Consider the following 16,887-nt stretch of genomic DNA (forward strand, 5'->3'; position numbering starts at 1 on the left):
TGAGCTTCAGTTCCTGTCTTGTGCCTATCTAGCAAAAACATGAATTGTTGGTTTGACTGCATTTTAAATACCACGTGAAAATTGCTGAGGGTCATTAAGTAGTCTACTAACTTTTTATTAATTCAGCAGTGGCATTGAAATCATCATCTTCAGAACCATGGCATCACAGGCCTATAGGTCAGGGCCTTGTTAGCAAGGAAGGGGACATGACAGAGGTGCATTAAATTATGCACAGTGTGAAGTTTCCCTATTCCTCAGGTCACTTTAAAAGGGGATTGGCCAAATTCATGGAGGATAAAGCAATCACTGTTTCGCCATTCTGGCAATATTCTACCACCAAGATCAGAGGCATTGTGCCTCTAGATATGAGTCACATGGGAGAAGGCTATTGGGCTTATGTCCTCTTTGTGGATTTCCCATAAGCATCTGGTTAGCCATTGTAGGAAACAGGATGCTAGACTAGATTAGGGCTTTGGCCTGGCCCAGCAGGACTCTTCTAATACTCTTATGTCCGCAAGGGCAGAAAGGGTTAATTTCACTTTCACCAGCCCCTCCTCTTCCCCCTGGCTCTGAATAGCACTCTGACAGGCAGGCAGCATAGCAGCAGGGCTATTTAGGTTTAGTGGCTGCCACCTGGGGAATGCAAAGGGGGAGGAGATTCAGGGAGCATAGGTTCTGACATCACTGGCTGGCTCCATTCTGGGCACATGGACAAACAGGGTGATTCACTGCAGGCTGGTATTATCTTGCAAGGAGGTTGCCAGTGACTCAGCCCCCAAAGTGGGAGGCAAAGGAGTACAGGCCAGGATACCCCAGTCTTGTTGGGCATATAGCTTGTTTTTGGTTTCATAATCTAAGCCCAGGAGATTGCAATGCCCTTTGGATTTTTAGTTTTGGTTTCAAAATCTAAGCCTAGGAGACCGTAATTCCCTTTGGGTTTTGTATGAGGTGAGATGAAGGGCACTAGAAGCCTGTGGACATTACAGGCAGTGCTTTTTTTCTGGGGGTACACATACCCCTAAAAATTCTGTGAATCTTTGTACTTTTGTCCATTTACTATTTATTTTTCCCGATTTGAACTATAAAACGGTGATTTTCTTGAGTCAAAATGAGAGTATCGCTAAACATTTTTAGGAAAAAAAGCAAACAGGCTTATTGACTCCCCTCACTCTCCACAGCTTGGAACTTGCCTGAGGAAATATATAAAGACTAATCCCTGGCATGATAACTGGCTGCACTAAAACCCATAAGTAGGAAATGGTATCCAGAACCCATCTAGTCCATTAGCTAGGAATAAATATCAGGTTAAATATGCTTCAACTACTCTGGGAAAGATTCCTTTTTGCCTCTTTTTGCAAGTTATTTGGCTTCATTCCAAGAACTTGCTTCTCTGCCAAAACCTTTAGGGTTGTGTGTGTCTGTGTGTGGTTTTGTACTGAATGTTTGCATTGTTATGTTTCTCATTGTGGTGGGATTTCAATGTCCTAATATAGCGTTTGCTTCTTTCCCCCTATTCCCAAACCATGGTCCTGGCATAGCTGTTTACATATCCGAAAGTTTTCCCCCGTCATCAAGCCTGACCTATTCTTTCAGTGATCTCACATCCCCTTTCACTTTCCAAAGCTGGTACTTTCCACTTCACCCCCTCCTTCACAGTATCCCTTGACCATCGTCCTCAGGGCCCACGGGCATGATCTGGGCCCACTCCCAGATGAGGCCTAGCCGTTGCCTAGCAGAACGGAACTGTTGCATCCCATGACTGGCTTGTTCCCGCCCCACAAGAGATTTCTCACTGACAAGAGGAATCCACAGCTGTTCCAAAATGGGAGCTGGAGGAGGGCAAGGGGGAAACGGGGAGGGAACAGTGGGATGATGTCAACACTCAGGGATACAAATAGCCAGAGCTCAGATTCCCGTCCCGACTCTGACTTGCTCACCCAGAGCAGCTGTTCTCTCTCTGCCTCCGTCCTGTCCAGCCGCCACCATGAGCCAATCCTACTCCTCCAGCCAGAGACTCTCTTCATACCGCCGCACCTTTGGTGCTGGCTCAGCCTCACCTTCCTTCCCGCGCGCCTCCTTCGGTAGCAAGGGCTCTTCTTCCAGCTCCGTCTCCTCTCGGGTCTACCAAGTGTCCCGCAGCGCCGCACCACCCAGCCTGTCCAGCTTCCGAGCCAGCTACTCGGCCCCACTGCGCTCAGCCTACCAGGGTGCCGGCGAGCTCCTCGACTTCTCCCTGGCCGATGCCATGAACCAGGAGTTCCTGCAGACACGCACCAACGAGAAGGTGGAGCTGCAGGAGCTCAACGACCGCTTCGCCAACTACATTGAGAAGGTGCGTTACCTGGAGCAGCAGAATGCGCTCATGGTGGCCGAAGTCAACCGGCTCAAGGGCAAGGAACCCACGAGGGTGGCCGAGATCTACGAAGAGGAGCTGCGGGAGCTGAGGCGCCAGGTGGAGATGCTGACCAACCAGAGAGCACGTGTTGATGTGGAGAGGGACAATCTGCTGGATGACCTCCAGAAGCTGAAGCAGAGGTGAGATTAAGGTGCCAGCAGCCCTTGCTGCCATGGGCTGGTTGCTAAGCTCATCCCCTCCCCATGCTTGCTTGAGTAGCTGGGGCTCTTTCCTTGTCCTGAGCAAGAGGCCTTCCTTGACCAGAAGCAGAGTGAACAGGGCAAGGCAGGGCATATTCACTTTGCGGTTGTCATCATCTCCCATCCCTGGCCTTTCAAAAAGAAATACAGAGGCTCGGCTACCTTTTGCCACCCTTGACCAGGGCCTTGGCCGGTGAGAGTGCCTTGCCTATGCACTGGGCATCCTTCACCCTGATGCTGTCCTTTTCTCCATACTACCCTACTCTGGCCCAAACTGCCATGAACACTCACCCCAGTCCTTGCCCAAGACTCCAATCCCTTTCATGGAAGGTATCTAGGTGTTCTCCTTCTTTGTAAAGTTGATCTTAAAGGCCTTGACACCCGAGGGCTTCTAGATAACTGATGCCCCAGGACTGTGCTCTATCTCAGACAAGTGGGTCATTTTCCTAAGGCACAGCAAAACCAAGCATCTCTTCCCCATATAGGCTCCAAGCCCCCATGCCAAGTTGCTTATTCTTAGAACAGGGTTTAGGGTGTGTCCAGTGATGGTCCAGACTTCTCTGCCGCACCAGCCCTGCCTCTCACTTTTAAGCTTCTTTTAAATCTTTATAAACACAAGAAGCCCAGATGGTTTGGTAAAACGTAGACATTTGTTGTAAAGAGGCACAATCAGGTTTAAGTGCAACTATTTCTGTCTAAGATGAAAGGGTCTTCAGAAATTTTTACACTCGTTTAGAGAGTTATATATTTTAAAGACACAGTGTGCTGATGAGACTGTGCCATCTGTTCCCAAGCCAAGAAACCCCACCACTGCTTTTATTGAGCTAAGGGGACTAAATTGTGTTCGTTAAACACTTGTTTTGATTTGGAAGATGTGGATAACTGAACACATGTATGCCTGTACCAGATGCACACACATGCAGGTAGTGTTTAATGCTTCAGTATTAGACACTGAGGTTTGTTCTCTCATGAGAATAAATCTTGCGTAAATTCCCAACCAAAAGTGACTGTTATGCCCTCACTATTTGAGATGAAAACCATTTGACACTTGGCCTGCAAATAGCTGCTTACACTTCTTATCAGATCACCTCTTGTCCTCTCTTTTGATAAGCTGAAGAGACTGAGCACCTTACTCCTAAGCTTATCTCTCATTCCTAAGGTCACTCTTAAGCCTTTTCTCTGTCTGTTGCAAACTGTCCATTTACATCCCAGCTCCAGACAGGATCTACCAATCACAGGCCTATAAAATGGCCATAATAGTAGCCTACCTCAAATGATTGGTGTAAGGACTAATTGAGATAAGAAAACATTGCAACCTTTATCCTGGTCCTTAGGAATAGGGTAGGCTTTAAAAATAACCAACTCCAAGCTACGTGCCCCAAACATGTGCACAGATATTTGTGGGATGGTCATAAGATCTTGTTTCCAGATTTTGCTCTCGTCCTTCAATTATTATGCTGAAGTGCTGCAGCAGGTACAGTGGTGAGGATGCTAACTTACCCAGCACATCATTAATTGTCTAAGCCAGGGATGGAAAACCTGTAGCCCCCCAAATGAGTTTTTTCTTTCATAGAATTGTAGAGTTGGAAGGTACCACAAGGGTCATCTAGTCCAACCCCCTGCAAGACAGGGATCTTTTGCCCCACATGGGGCTTGAACCCACAACCCTGAGGTTAAGAGTCTCATGTTGTACACCCTGAGCTATATGGGTTGTTGGACTCCAGTTTCTCAGTCAGTATGGCCCATGATAAGGAGTGATGGGAGAATTTCAACAACATCCAGAGGACCACAGGTCTTCATCCGGTGCCAAAGCTGATTTATTTCCTTCTCAGCAATCTCTCTCCTAGCGCTTCAGTGGCAAAGCATTACTAGTTATTGGGAAGGGCACCGTTCCCTGCAGCTCATCCTATTTATTCGGCCTAGTTCCCATCCGTACCAGCCCCCAATACCAAGGGTTGGCTTTGCAAGTACAGGAGCAGCTGCCCCTGGTGGGACTTCCACCTTTTTCTCCTGAGGGAAGCTCCATGCCAGCATTCACCAACACCTTTCAGATGTTTGGACTACAATTCTCATCTGCCCCAGGGAGGGTAGTCATGCTGGCTGTGCCTAATAGGAGTTGTAGTTCAAAAATTCTGGTGAAGGATGCACTGTTTTAATTCAAGACCTCTGGTGAAGGTTGCACTATATCTTTAGCAGCTACATAGGACACAAGAAATGCAGCTGTTTCGGTGGAGAGATGCAATCACTGAGAAAGCCAGACTTGCTCAGTTTCTGCCTGCCATGCCGGTTTTACACTGTTGCAACCACAAACCATAAATTCCAGGTCAGGGCAAGAAGAAGCCTATAGATCACTAGGTACAGGACTTCTGAGCATGAGACACAGTGAAGAAGAATAAAGTCAACTTCAGGCCTGCAAGTGAGTCACAAGCAGCACCAAACAGTGAAACAAGGACTCCTTCAACACTGCCCCCCCATTAAAGCAGCCTTCTAGGTAGCAATGGATTCTGGGTAATAATTCAGGGCCTGAATTATTAATAATTCTGGGTAAAACTGGGTAATAATTCAGGGCCTGAAGTTTAAGCAGCCTCTTAGAAATGTAGGCCCTTGAGGGGGAAGCATCTTAGTGTCTTCCTTTCATGAAGGATGAGGCCTAGTCCCCCGAAACCATGGCCAGCTTGAGGGAATCGGACACTCTAGATTTTCTCCTCCTGATTTAGCTCCCTTATGACAGACAGGGCACAACTGGGCACAGCCGGAAACAGGGAATGCTGAGCCATCAAAGCTGGGCACGTTGACAGGAAATCCTGGCATTTTAGAAGGATAAAGAAAGGAGAAATCATGATAGAGAGTCCCGGGGAGCAAAGACCTCTCCCAGGCCACACCGGGGGAAGTCTGCATGACAAAGCTATGCCCGCTGAACTGCCCTCTTTTGCGCAACTTTGAAAGTTGCAAGAGCCCTGCTCGTTTTGGTGCCCCAGTTGTGGTCACATCCACACATATTTAGAGCACACATACCACTTTTAACAGTCATGGCTTCCCCCAAGGAATCCTGGGAACTGTAGTCTGTGAAGGGTGCTGGGAACTGCACCTCTGTGAGGAGGTCTCTTAACAACTTTCAGCACCCTTAGCAAACTACAGTTGGGGGAAGTAAGACCTGCTAAAGTAGTATGAGAGTGCTTTAAATATATGTTGCAGGTGTGGCCCGCGATGGAGCACTTTTGCAGTGAACTGTGAACTCCATGGCCCTTTGTAACCACAGGGAAGAAGCTGGTCCCTCTGCTTGAGGGTTAAATGCTCTAACAGAGCACCCACTCTAGTTGGAAGTATAGTAAATCAGCCACATTAGGATAGTACTACACAAAAAAGAGTACTACTTACCAAGAGTACTACACAAACACTGATGCTGTAGTAGTCTTAGGTAGCTTTTTCCAGTCTGGTCCTGGATGTCAGAAGCTTAGAACAGTCTGGGGCCAGGGCCTTGCAGCCGCCACTGTAGAGTATGTGGGGGCTTAGTGTGTGGAGTTCAATAGTAAAGGGGTCAGTATTTGCCAGAAAGTGGATCCCAGTGCTGTCTGTGATCAGAGTTTCAGATGCCCACAGTCGGCCCTTAGTGTCCAAATCCCCCCTAGGTGATGTCACGCATCTTCCATGTCAAAATGCCTGGAAGACCATCCCTGGCATTCTGGCACCTCAATGGCATTCCACCTGTCCCCATATCTTTATAGCTTGTGCCATGCCTTTGCCATTTCCCAGTACCCCAGGCTGGGGGTCCACATTATTCCCTGGAATCCCAGGCTGGAGACCCCTCCCCTCTCAGCACTTGTTCCATGATTCTTCTTTGTAGTCTGTCCTGTCCCATGCTCCAGGCCCGCCTCTGTGCAGCCAAGCACTGCTACCCTAAAAGGGAAGGGGGAGTGAGCATTATCCACGAGTGAGCTCATGCCTTATGTGCCTGGGCCTTTGACTATAACAGGCAATGAGAGGACATGTTCCAGCTCCTATCCCTGCCTGGCTCCCAGCCAGATCCCACTCCACCCCCTGGAATGCAAGAGAATAGCTCATTCCAGACGCACACATTACTCCTGCTGCTTGGATGGAGTCACAGGTCACGGGCTCTGAGGGAGCCACGCACAGGCTTTAGCCCCCTGGGATGTGTGTGTGCAATGCAGTGTTATATATCCAGGCCTTGGAGGGCCTGGTTCATCTGTCAGTCTGACACCCCTCCTTTCTGCCTCACTCTCCCAGGCTGCAGGAGGAAATTCATCTCAAGGAAGAAGCGGAGAACAACTTGGCTGCTTTCCGAGCTGTAAGTCCAGATCTTACCTGGGTTGCCTCTAGTGTGGTCAGTTGGGGGTGGGGGGTAAGTGGGTGTGAATGAGAAAAATGCTCATGAAATAACAGAGCGAGTCTTGCTCCGTCGAAAGTCAATGGTCCCACTGTCTGACAGAGGCTGTTTGGGCACCATATTCCAAAGAGCAAAGTTTTCCTTGTAGGAGCATTCACAAGGTCTGGGAAGAATGTATTGTTTCTCTCGCCCCTTCTGCTCAGCTTCTTCCTAAAGTTTAGTGCCACCATTAAATTGATGCAGCGCCCTCTACTGTTTTACATTCTCTCTCTCTCTCTCTCTCTCACACACACACACACTGTGTAGTGCAACATCAGTTAACAATCCAATATGTATAACCTTTGGGCATGAAGTTTCGTTCTGGACTGATATTTTCAGTCACTCTGGGGTACCTATAGCAAAATGGGTGTTGAGGGGCTCCCTCATTGGTATAGATCATCAGATTAAGGGAGGTATAATAATAATAATAATAATAATAATAATAATAATAATAATAATAAGAAGAAGAAGAAGAAGAAGAAGAAGAAGAAGAATGTATCAGCTCCCTTTAAGTGGTGTTCAGCAGGGTCAGGCATGAGTGCCAGAAAATGAGTGTCCTGCTCCTAGTTCAGGGATCGTGGATTGGCCCTGAGGGACAGCTCGTCCCACACATTTCCTAAACTTACTTATTGGCTAAATTCCCAGATGATGTTAGTTAGCGATTGGAGGGGCAGCTTCATGGTCTTTTCATAAGCAAATAGTTAAACATAAGCATCATTTCTCCTTAACATATTTGTGCCACAGTAACAGTGAAAAATGACCATGAAACTGGGAAAGTATCACTGAGAGGAAGGAACTCCAAGTGCTTGAATAAAGATTTATTTCAAGCTCAACACATTTTGGAATAATCCTTTTGGAGATTTGCACTCCTGATCAAGTACATAAACCACTTTAATAACTTGTATTGGGGAAAAACATCCAAAATGACACCTACACAAATTACTAGAACCAGTAGCCTTTGCAGTTGGGTGTTGCTTCTATGCAGGCACCTGACTGCACAGGCAACTAGTTCTAGTTTATAAAAAAGATGCTTTTTGGAAGAGCTACTATGGTGGTTTGATGCACTTCATCAGATTCAGAATGTGCCTCCAAATAAGCATTATTCCAAAACATGTCAGGCCTGAAATAAATGTTTCTTAAGGACCTGGAGTTCCTTCCTCTCCACCTCACCCCCTAAAATAGTGGCCAGCCTCTACTGCATTTATTACCCTTGAAACCAAGTCTCCTTTTTTCTGCCATCGCAGGATGTTGATGCAGCCACTCTGGCCCGCATTGACTTGGAGAGACGTATTGAGTCACTGCAGGAAGAAATTGCATTCCTCAAAAAGGTGCACGAAGAGGTAAGTGTGTACCTTTGTAAGGGCCCTTGCAGCTCCTTCCTTAAAATGACGGCTGCCATAAGGGGAGTGGCAGATGGAAAGAGGGGGAGTCATTGAAGGGGATGGTGACTAAGTAGGAGTGGATAGGGATGTGGGTGGAACATGGGGTTGTATGGGAACATTACTATGCTATAAGACTTTCAGTCTAGCCCTACTTGCACTGGTCCTGATCTTCTGCTGCCATTGGTTCCTCCAGGAAATCAGAGAACTGCAATCACAGCTACAAGAGCAGCAAGTCCAGGTGGAGATGGATGTGTCCAAGCCAGACCTGACAGCAGCACTGCGTGATATCCGTGCCCAGTATGAGACCATTGCTGCAAAGAATATCTCTGAAGCTGAGGAATGGTACAAGTCCAAGGTATGGGACACCCACTCTCCTAGGAAACAAGTTGCATTGGCAGTGGGGTCAGGGGAGCTTTGTGCGGGCTGTTGCTTATGGTATGGTAAAGGTTTGTTTCTTATATTAATCTGCACACACACCTTATCTTATCCCTTCTCTCTGCATACAGGTGTCTGACCTGACCCAGGCGGCAAATAAGAACAATGATGCCCTGCGCCAAGCCAAGCAGGAGATGATGGAATATCGGCACCAGATACAGTCATACACCTGTGAGATTGACGCGCTCAAGGGCACGGTGAGGTGCCATGCCAAGTTGGTGGCAGAGTCAGATCACATATTCAAGTATTTCCCATTGAGCAACATTTGCCCCCACGTCAAATGATGTTAATCACTCTTTCCTAATGTCACTAATTAGTGATAGTGAGGCGTAAGAGGCGTAAGAGATCTGTGCAAGACACAAAAAGGACTCTTGATTTTACCAGGCTGCATTTCTGTGTTGATGGCTGATGTGATTGCCATTCGCAGCCCTTTTGAGAGGGCCTGTAGCTCAGTGATCAAACACATATTATGCACAACTGCAGTCCCAGCTTCAATCTCGGGCATCTACAGCTAAAGGATCTCATGTGGAAGGACTAGTAAACACCTCTGGATGAGATACTAAAGTCCCTGCCAGTCAAAATAGAGATCGGGGTAGCCAATATGGAGCCCTCCAGATGTTGGAATCTACCTCCCATGTCCAATGGGATATGTCATCCCACAAAATCTGGAGGGTCTGTTTTGCACTTCCTTGAAATTCAGCATACTGGAGGTGGAACAGAGTTGTTCTTTTCTGGGCTTTTGTGGAAGCTCTGGCTTCTTGAGTCCTGCCTCCTTTCTTGATTGCCAGTCCTGTCCTCCCACTCTGCAATTTCCCCTCATTCATCAAGTTTAGTTCTTGCTCCTCTAAAATGCTGTAACCCATCCTCATCCTGCTGCCATGATTTTCATCGGATAACTGTAGCTAGAGAACAAAGAATCTGAGACGTGACTATTGTTCTCCTACGCAGACACATACAGAGGTTCTGAAGTGCTTATTTCCCCATTTTATGCTTCCAGAATGACTCCTTGATGAGACAGATGAGGGAGATGGAGGAACGTTTTGCTGGCGAGGCCGGCACTTATCAGGACACCATCCAGAGGCTTGAAGAGGAGATCCGACACTTGAAGGATGAGATGGCAAGGCACCTGCGCGAGTACCAGGACCTGCTCAATGTCAAGATGGCCCTTGATGTTGAGATTGCCACTTACCGCAAGCTGCTGGAGGGTGAAGAAAGCAGGTGAGTGCTCCCCCCCACCTGCAATTTTTCAGGCCTGGGACGTGCATTTGGGCACTGTCTGACAGTTTAATCCCAGATATATTTGCTCTGAGGAACTGCAAGCAGCAGATTTTGAGCAGCTGACCCTGTGGTCCTAGTGTGGTGGTGAGGCAAAGGCCCATTATATTCCTTGTGTTTCCTAACAGCAAAGAGGTACTGTAGTTGGGAAGAAAATTTGCTCTTCTATGGTGACATATGATTTAATGCTCATCCAGACTTCTACTTGTCCCACCACGTCCCCTGGGAAAACTTGATCTTTACTGTTGAATCAAAGCAAACGTCAGTTGGGTTTTCCTCTGATTCAATGCCAAAGACAGGTATTCCTGGAGAAAGCTGTGGGGCAAACAGAAAACCATTCGGACCCGTGTTTTCTAGGCATAGGGCAAGTGGACATGTGGACAAGCCATAAGCTAACCTTCAGCTGTGAAAGAAAGAGGCTAGCTAGTATCTCAAAGGTCAAATTGCACCTTGTTTCCCTCCCCCCTTTTGCTAAATATGTTGGTGTACTGATGACCATGTTTTAGAATGAAGCTGGATGATGTGAGAAGGAGCAGGTTTAGAAACCATGACAAGAGAACTGGAAACGATCTTCTAGTAAATGAGCAAAAGGCACACAATCTGTTCAACTTCATAAAGAGAAGTGGAAGGTGGAGCATAGTGATTGTTGGTTCAGGGCTGTTAGACCAAAGGGAATCTGAGTAGGAAGAAGTCTGTGGCTGAACTGACTCTCCTCTCCTTTTCTGTGTAGAATTTCACTGCCCATTCAGACTTTTTCTGCAATCAACTTCCGAGGTAAGTTAAATAATCCCTGTGTGCATTATGCATTTGGTAAAAGAAAGAGGGGGATGGGGAATGTTAATATGTTCACTTAAAAAGAAAAAAAGAGAGGAGCAGCAGTTGAAGAATCAGTCCCAATTTAGGGAGCATCAAATGGTGGTGAGTTACATGCTAAATATCCCTGCTAGCACCAGCATATGCAAGGGAATGGAGCCATTTGGAGGGCAAAGTGGGGAGGGAGGGGTGTTTTTCTGTTAAAAATTGTGCCTCTCCCAACATAACCCCCCCCAAGTTCCAGACATGCATTTGCAAGGGTAAATGTGGCTGTACCCAGCAGATGGACTGAAAGAAGTACCTTGGTTAAGGCTAGGCGTTAAGTTTCAGCGGAAGAGAAGGAGGTGGAGGAAGGATGAAGCATTTCCTTCCACCCTCCACTTCTGGATTTCAAATACACCTCCAAAACGGATTTGCCCTACAGCTGAAAATCCTACAACTAACACTTGGGTTATGTTACATGCATTTGTACACAACAAGTAGTTCCACCTGGAGATGTTCTGACTGCCTCCTGAGCTGAACAGACCCCATCTCTCCCTCTGAGCGTGTCCTTCTGACGCATTTGTTCTGCACTGATCCCAGCTGAGATGACCACTGCTTTTCAAATAATATATCAAAGTAACAACAACTCCGCATGTATAAAACTAAATTATAAAGGCTGAAATTCAATGCAATACAATATTTACTCAATACCATGACACGTTATTTTAGCTATGTAACAAACTGTTGCAAGTCCATCACATATCATCATCCAGTTCTGTTGGATTCTGTTGGAAGACTTCTGCTTTTCACCCAAATGCATGTTCCCTTAGAAGATTATTCAATCAATAATAGGTTATTCAAACAGTTCATTTGGCAAAAGTTCAAAGTCAAATCAGTATCATTGTTGTTGTTTCCAATTCTGACTCCGACCTTGGCTTGGAGCTGCTGCTGCAGCTGAGCCAGCAAGCTGGGTTTGGAGATGGCTTGCTTTGCCACAAGTGCGTAGTGTTATATTTGGTTGGGAAGGGAAAGAGGAGGTGCACAATGTGGGGGTGACGTACGTTCATGCCAGATTTTTGGACAGTCATGACTTACCCCTGCAGTCCCAGACTTCTGGAGAGGACATCCTTGGGGAAGACTGTGCTAGAGCAATGCCAAAGGTGGTCTGTGGTTAAATGAATAAATGCACTGTGTGCCAAGGTGGCAAAAGAGTGTTTGCATCTGTGCGTGTGCATCCATAAGATGAAGCTGGGAGAGAACAGGGAAGGAAAGGGACTCCTTTTTGTTCTGCAGTTTCCATAATGTGACCATCTTCTAAGTTAATATACAGTGGTACCTTTGTTCTTGAACTTAATCCGTTCTGGGAGTCTGTTCGACTCCTGAAACCGTTCAGAACCGTGCAGCTTCCAATTGGCTGCAAGAGCTTCCTGCACTCAAGCGGAAGCCATGTCGGACATTCAGCTTCCAAAAAACATTCGCAAACCGGAACACTTACTTCCGGGTTTGCAGCATTCAGGAGTCAATTTGTTTGGCAACCAAGCCGTTCGGGAACCCAGGTTTGACTGTACGGGATGAGTGAAAACAAAGGCAGGGTTAAATGGGAGAACATGCACACATTCACAGCTGAATGTGCCTATGCCTACAGAGGCATGTGCCCATGTGGACCGGAGGAAGGTGTGCCTCTCTTAGTGACTTTTGAAACCACAGTGGGAGATGGAACTTGTAGAAAGTTGAGCTGGTCTAGGGATGGAAGCTGATACTACCGCCAGGAAGAGGAGGCTTGTGCAAGGACTGGCATGTTATGAAAGAGGGAAAGGTGTTCTAGGAAGAAGAGGCTCTCAGCCACAGCCTGACGCTTTTTATTGACCGTGCTCTATCTTGATACACCAACCTGAGCACAACCACCACCAGCTGATACCTCTTTTCTCTCCTATGTACAGAGACCAGCCCAGAGCAGCGAGGCTCTGAGGTCCACACCAAAAAAACAGTGACCATCAAAACCATTGAGACACGCGATGGGGAGGTGAGTGGGCAGACCTGGAAAAGCCAGGGAGGTAGAATGGGGGAGACATGCAAACCAATGGTCAAAATGGGCTTGCATTCTTGTTCTCTCTTCCTCCTCCCTCTGGAATTGGGACAGCTGAAGTGAAATCTGCTGAGGGTGCAATATAGGGTAGGGATGGAGAACATATGGCCCTCCATAGGATGTTGAACTCCCAATACCCATTAGTGCCCTCAGCCAGCATGGCCTGTTCTTAGGAATGCTGCTGCAGTTCAGCAACATATAGCCATTCCCAACATAGGGAGATATGGGAGTTAGCAGGGACATACCTCTAGCTAGCTTTCTCTTTCCCCAGGAGCTATGGATGCCTAGGCTTGCAGGGAGAGGGAGGTCTGTATGCCAAGGACTCGGTGGGGGTGGGGGGAGCGGGCTCAGGACCTAACTGACTATAAGAAACATGTGAGGTAGCCAGGCTTTTCCTTTGGGCAGATCCACACCATACATTTAAGGCACACCGAGTGCACATTTAAAGTGCACGACTTCCCCTAAAGAATCCTGGGAACTGTAGTTTAAGGATGCAGGGAATTGCAACCCTGTTAGGGGAATACTACAGTTCTCAGGATTCCTTGGGGGAAGTCGCGTTGAATGTGCTTTAAATATATGATGTGCATCAGGACTGAATTCCTCTCTCTTTCTTTCTGTTCCTTTGTCTAGGTGGTGAGCGAAGCCCTCCAGCAGCAACATGAAATGCTGTAGATCTTTTCGTCCCCAGAGAGGCAACTGGCCCATCTCAAAACCCTCTCCCCTACCGCGTGCAAAGGCCCGGGGTTGCTAGCTCCCACGCAGTCTCCCATTCACCCATTCTGTGACGGCACCACTTGGAAAACCTCACACACCCAGCCGCACACATACACATGTGTGTGTGTGTGTGTGTGTGTGTGCGCGCATAGCTCTCCCTGCACCCCGTTTCCCAACGCCTCTCTCTTTCTGCTCCCCTTCTGTTTTTCCTGTCCCAGAAGCTGCAGGTGGATGTGGTTAGGAAGACTGAAAGAGAGGGGCAGCTGTGTATGTGTGTGTGCATCAATGCATATGTTCCTGTGCCCTTCCTGTGTTGGGGGTGGGGAGGCTTCTTGCTACAATAGGGTCTGAAGCTCCGGCCGCCGCCTGCAGTGTCGATCTCTCACCCACACACCATGCAGCCACTGACTCCCCAGCCTAGACGACAGCCATGTGTGAAGCTTCACCCCCAGCCTGAGTGCCGCCACAGGCCCCCTGTCCCCTCAAGGCCCGTCTGCTGCAGCGGAAATGTCTGCAGGCTATGAGGGGACAGGGGAAGGAGGCAGGGGAAGCTGGCACAGCCTAGAGGACGGAGATGAGCCAATTGCCCAGCCTTGCCTCTGAGACCAAAGCCACAGTGCGCCTCTCCTCACCCCACCTCCTGCAGTGGAGCAGGACTCCTTGCCTGGAGGGTTGTGGGGAGGGGCTTGTTATCTCTAGCTTCAGTGAATGCCAGTCCCTCCAAGGAAGCAGCTCTCCTGATATTCTTAGCTTGCAGTTTTGGCTTCAGACAAGCGCTTACCCTCCCACCCATGCTGGGATTTCCTGCCACGGCAGCGGGCAGAAGGTTGGGAGGGTTGGGCCCCCTTAAAGGAGGAAATGAGTGGGACTGCTTAGGGTAAATGAACCCACACCTGCTGCAAAGCAAAGCTCCTAGCCTTGGGGTGTGAGCTATGGGAAACACCGAGGAGGGGAAGAACAGCACGGACAGGTGCCAGCTAGAGGCATCCCTGTCTTGAGTGTTATCCCCATCCTAGATCCCAATCTCTCTTGTAGGGGCTGCTGCATACAAGGGGCCATTTACAGGATCTGGAGAAGATAAGAGAAGGAACTGGCAGGTGATGGATTTGGGGGGGGAGAGAGTGAGAGTGTGAAAAAAATGGTGGGTGAGTGAGTGAAAGAGGAGGGAGGAGATGGAGAGATGCTGTGTGTCCCTGACCCTCCCACCCCAGCACGCCCCTGGCTCTGCCAAGTGATTAATAAACTATGGAGCACAAAATTGGTGGTCTGTGTCTTTTCCCACCCTGTTGCATGCCTTTGGCTGGGCAAGTTTTTTCCCATGTGATCACACACAATTCTTTATCAATAATGATGATAAAAGCCTTGTCTGGTCAATGTTCAATCAAAACTGGGCTTCTGTGCCTTCGAGAGCTGTGTGACACACAATGGCTTGATCGAACCATCTCCTCCGTTGGGAGTGCTACAGAGATGGGAGAAGCAGCACCCAGCTAGACTTCTCTCTGCCATGCAGCTGTTACAAGCACATGAATGTGCCTCAAAGTCAGACAGGAGCAACCGTACATGAACCTACACTCTGTACTGCAGCCCAAGGTCTCCTGGATATCCCCATGCCCAGGAAGAAAGGGGTCCATCCACCCATCAGCCCCACAATACTGGCTTACTTTACAGCAGGGATGGGGAACCTGTGGTCCTCCAGGTGTTGTTGGACTCCAGCTCCCATCAGCCCCAGCCAGCAGGGCCAATGGTTAGGGGAGATGGGAGTTGTAGTCCCGGAACCTAGGGAGGGCCACAGTCTCCCTGTCCTTGCTTTACAAGGCTGTTGGAAGGATTGCTGCTAAGATAATGCATGGGAAGCACTTCCATTCTTCAAAGTGCTATGCAAATCTTAAGGACTGTTATTTATAACTTCAGGTTTGAGGGTGCTTCATGGCATTCCTGAAATGGGCTCTCCTGTGTGACAAAAGGAATAGTTGGAATACTTCTGTGCATAAAAGATTAATTTAGACGTAACCCTTCCCCTCCTGAGTAATCTATTTGCTGATTTTAAAATACGAATGCAGCCCAAGCAGTGGGAGATTTGACTTCTATCTGCAAACAAAAGAAAAGTGGGCTTCACCAAAAGCAGGGAAAACGCAACAGGCAAAGCCAATGGATGCAGTTACAATGTAATGAATAATAATTCCCAGGCTGCTTTGAACATCTTTGTAAGACATATGTACTGACAACCATATAATTAAAAAAACAACCTTCCAGCATTAATCATCAACAATAAAAGCACCAAATACTTATCATACTGTAGTATCGCTACATTCCTGTAACAAACATGTTCGTTTCTGAAATTGGTCTTGCAATCAACAAGTTACCCTTTCACGACTAACACATAAATATACATCTGTGACAGAAGGCTGTCTCTGCACAGAAATTGTCTTCCTAAGTATTTAGGCAGTACAAAAATTCATTTTGACAGTTGAAATATTATCAGTTGCCACTCTGAGAATATTAATAACATGTAATGTTTGTTGATGCATAATATAGTTGCAAAAACTAATGTGACTTTACTTTTGGTGAGACTTCTGGAAATTCAAGAGCAAACTATAAGCTTGTCCACTGGCCTGTTGCAGGCCAATGATTCACGGAAGGCGGCCGTCACTGACCATGAGCTGAAAATACTCAACAAGTATATGTACATGTGTCAGAGCTACCCTAGGTCCCAGCTCACAAAGGACCAACGCTGCTTCGTTGTTAAGTATATAAGTCTTTATTGAAGTTCAGATTCACTTCCACAGCCGCAGCGCGCAGCTCCACGTCTTAAGTGTCAGACCACTGATGCTCCGTCTGAGTCTCCTCCCCCTTGACACCAATTTAAGATTCTAGCCTTGCTCCACCTTCTCCGCTGCTCCTTCCTCCTCTGGGTCCGCCTGCCCGCCGGGGTTCCGCCCTTTCTAGCCTCTTCTCCCGCTGATTCCCCTGAGCCTTCTCCCTCCCTCCGGCGGGCTTTAGGAGCTGGTTCCCCATCCGGGTCTCCTGCTGTTCCGCGCGCCTGCACATTTGAACTTGGCGCGCGCGCGCCCAGCCAGCAGCTTTCCTCCTGACCGTTCCACTGCTGCTGTCACTGCTTCCCCCTTCGGGGGGGCTAGCTGCAACTGACCTCCCCTCCGTTGGAGGCGTGGTCAGCCCTGACTCCCTCTCTGGAGGAGGCACTGCCCCTGACACATGTGACT

The 16,887-nt window shown here is 48.0% G+C and overlaps 1 protein-coding gene across 1 annotated transcript; it reads left to right on the forward strand.

Annotated features, from left to right (window-relative positions):
• Window positions 1–368: 368 nt before the first annotated feature.
• Window positions 369–14,924, forward strand: DES (desmin). Its single transcript, XM_083591100.1, has 9 exons — window positions 369–2,535; window positions 6,841–6,901; window positions 8,224–8,319; window positions 8,555–8,716; window positions 8,868–8,993; window positions 9,794–10,014; window positions 10,802–10,845; window positions 12,807–12,889; window positions 13,583–14,924. The coding sequence occupies exons 1-9, from the start codon at window positions 1,985–1,987 to the stop codon at window positions 13,622–13,624; spliced, it is 1,386 nt and encodes a 461-aa protein (XP_083447226.1). The 5' UTR covers window positions 369–1,984; the 3' UTR covers window positions 13,625–14,924.
• The last annotated feature ends 1,963 nt before the right edge of the window (window positions 14,925–16,887 follow it).

Source organism: Podarcis filfolensis (genome assembly GCF_964270895.1).
Source record: "Podarcis filfolensis genome assembly, chromosome: 1".
Classification (NCBI taxonomy): Eukaryota; Metazoa; Chordata; class Lepidosauria; order Squamata; family Lacertidae; genus Podarcis; species Podarcis filfolensis.

Coding starts and splice junctions, on each gene's coding strand:
- DES (XM_083591100.1), top strand. CDS start 1,985: ATGAGCCAATCCTACTCCTCCAGCCAGAGACTCTCTTCATACCGCCGC. Junction 8,320..8,554: donor TCAAAAAGGTGCACGAAGAG/GTAAGTGTGTAC, acceptor TGGTTCCTCCAG/GAAATCAGAGAACTGCAATC. Junction 12,890..13,582: donor TTGAGACACGCGATGGGGAG/GTGAGTGGGCAG, acceptor TCCTTTGTCTAG/GTGGTGAGCGAAGCCCTCCA.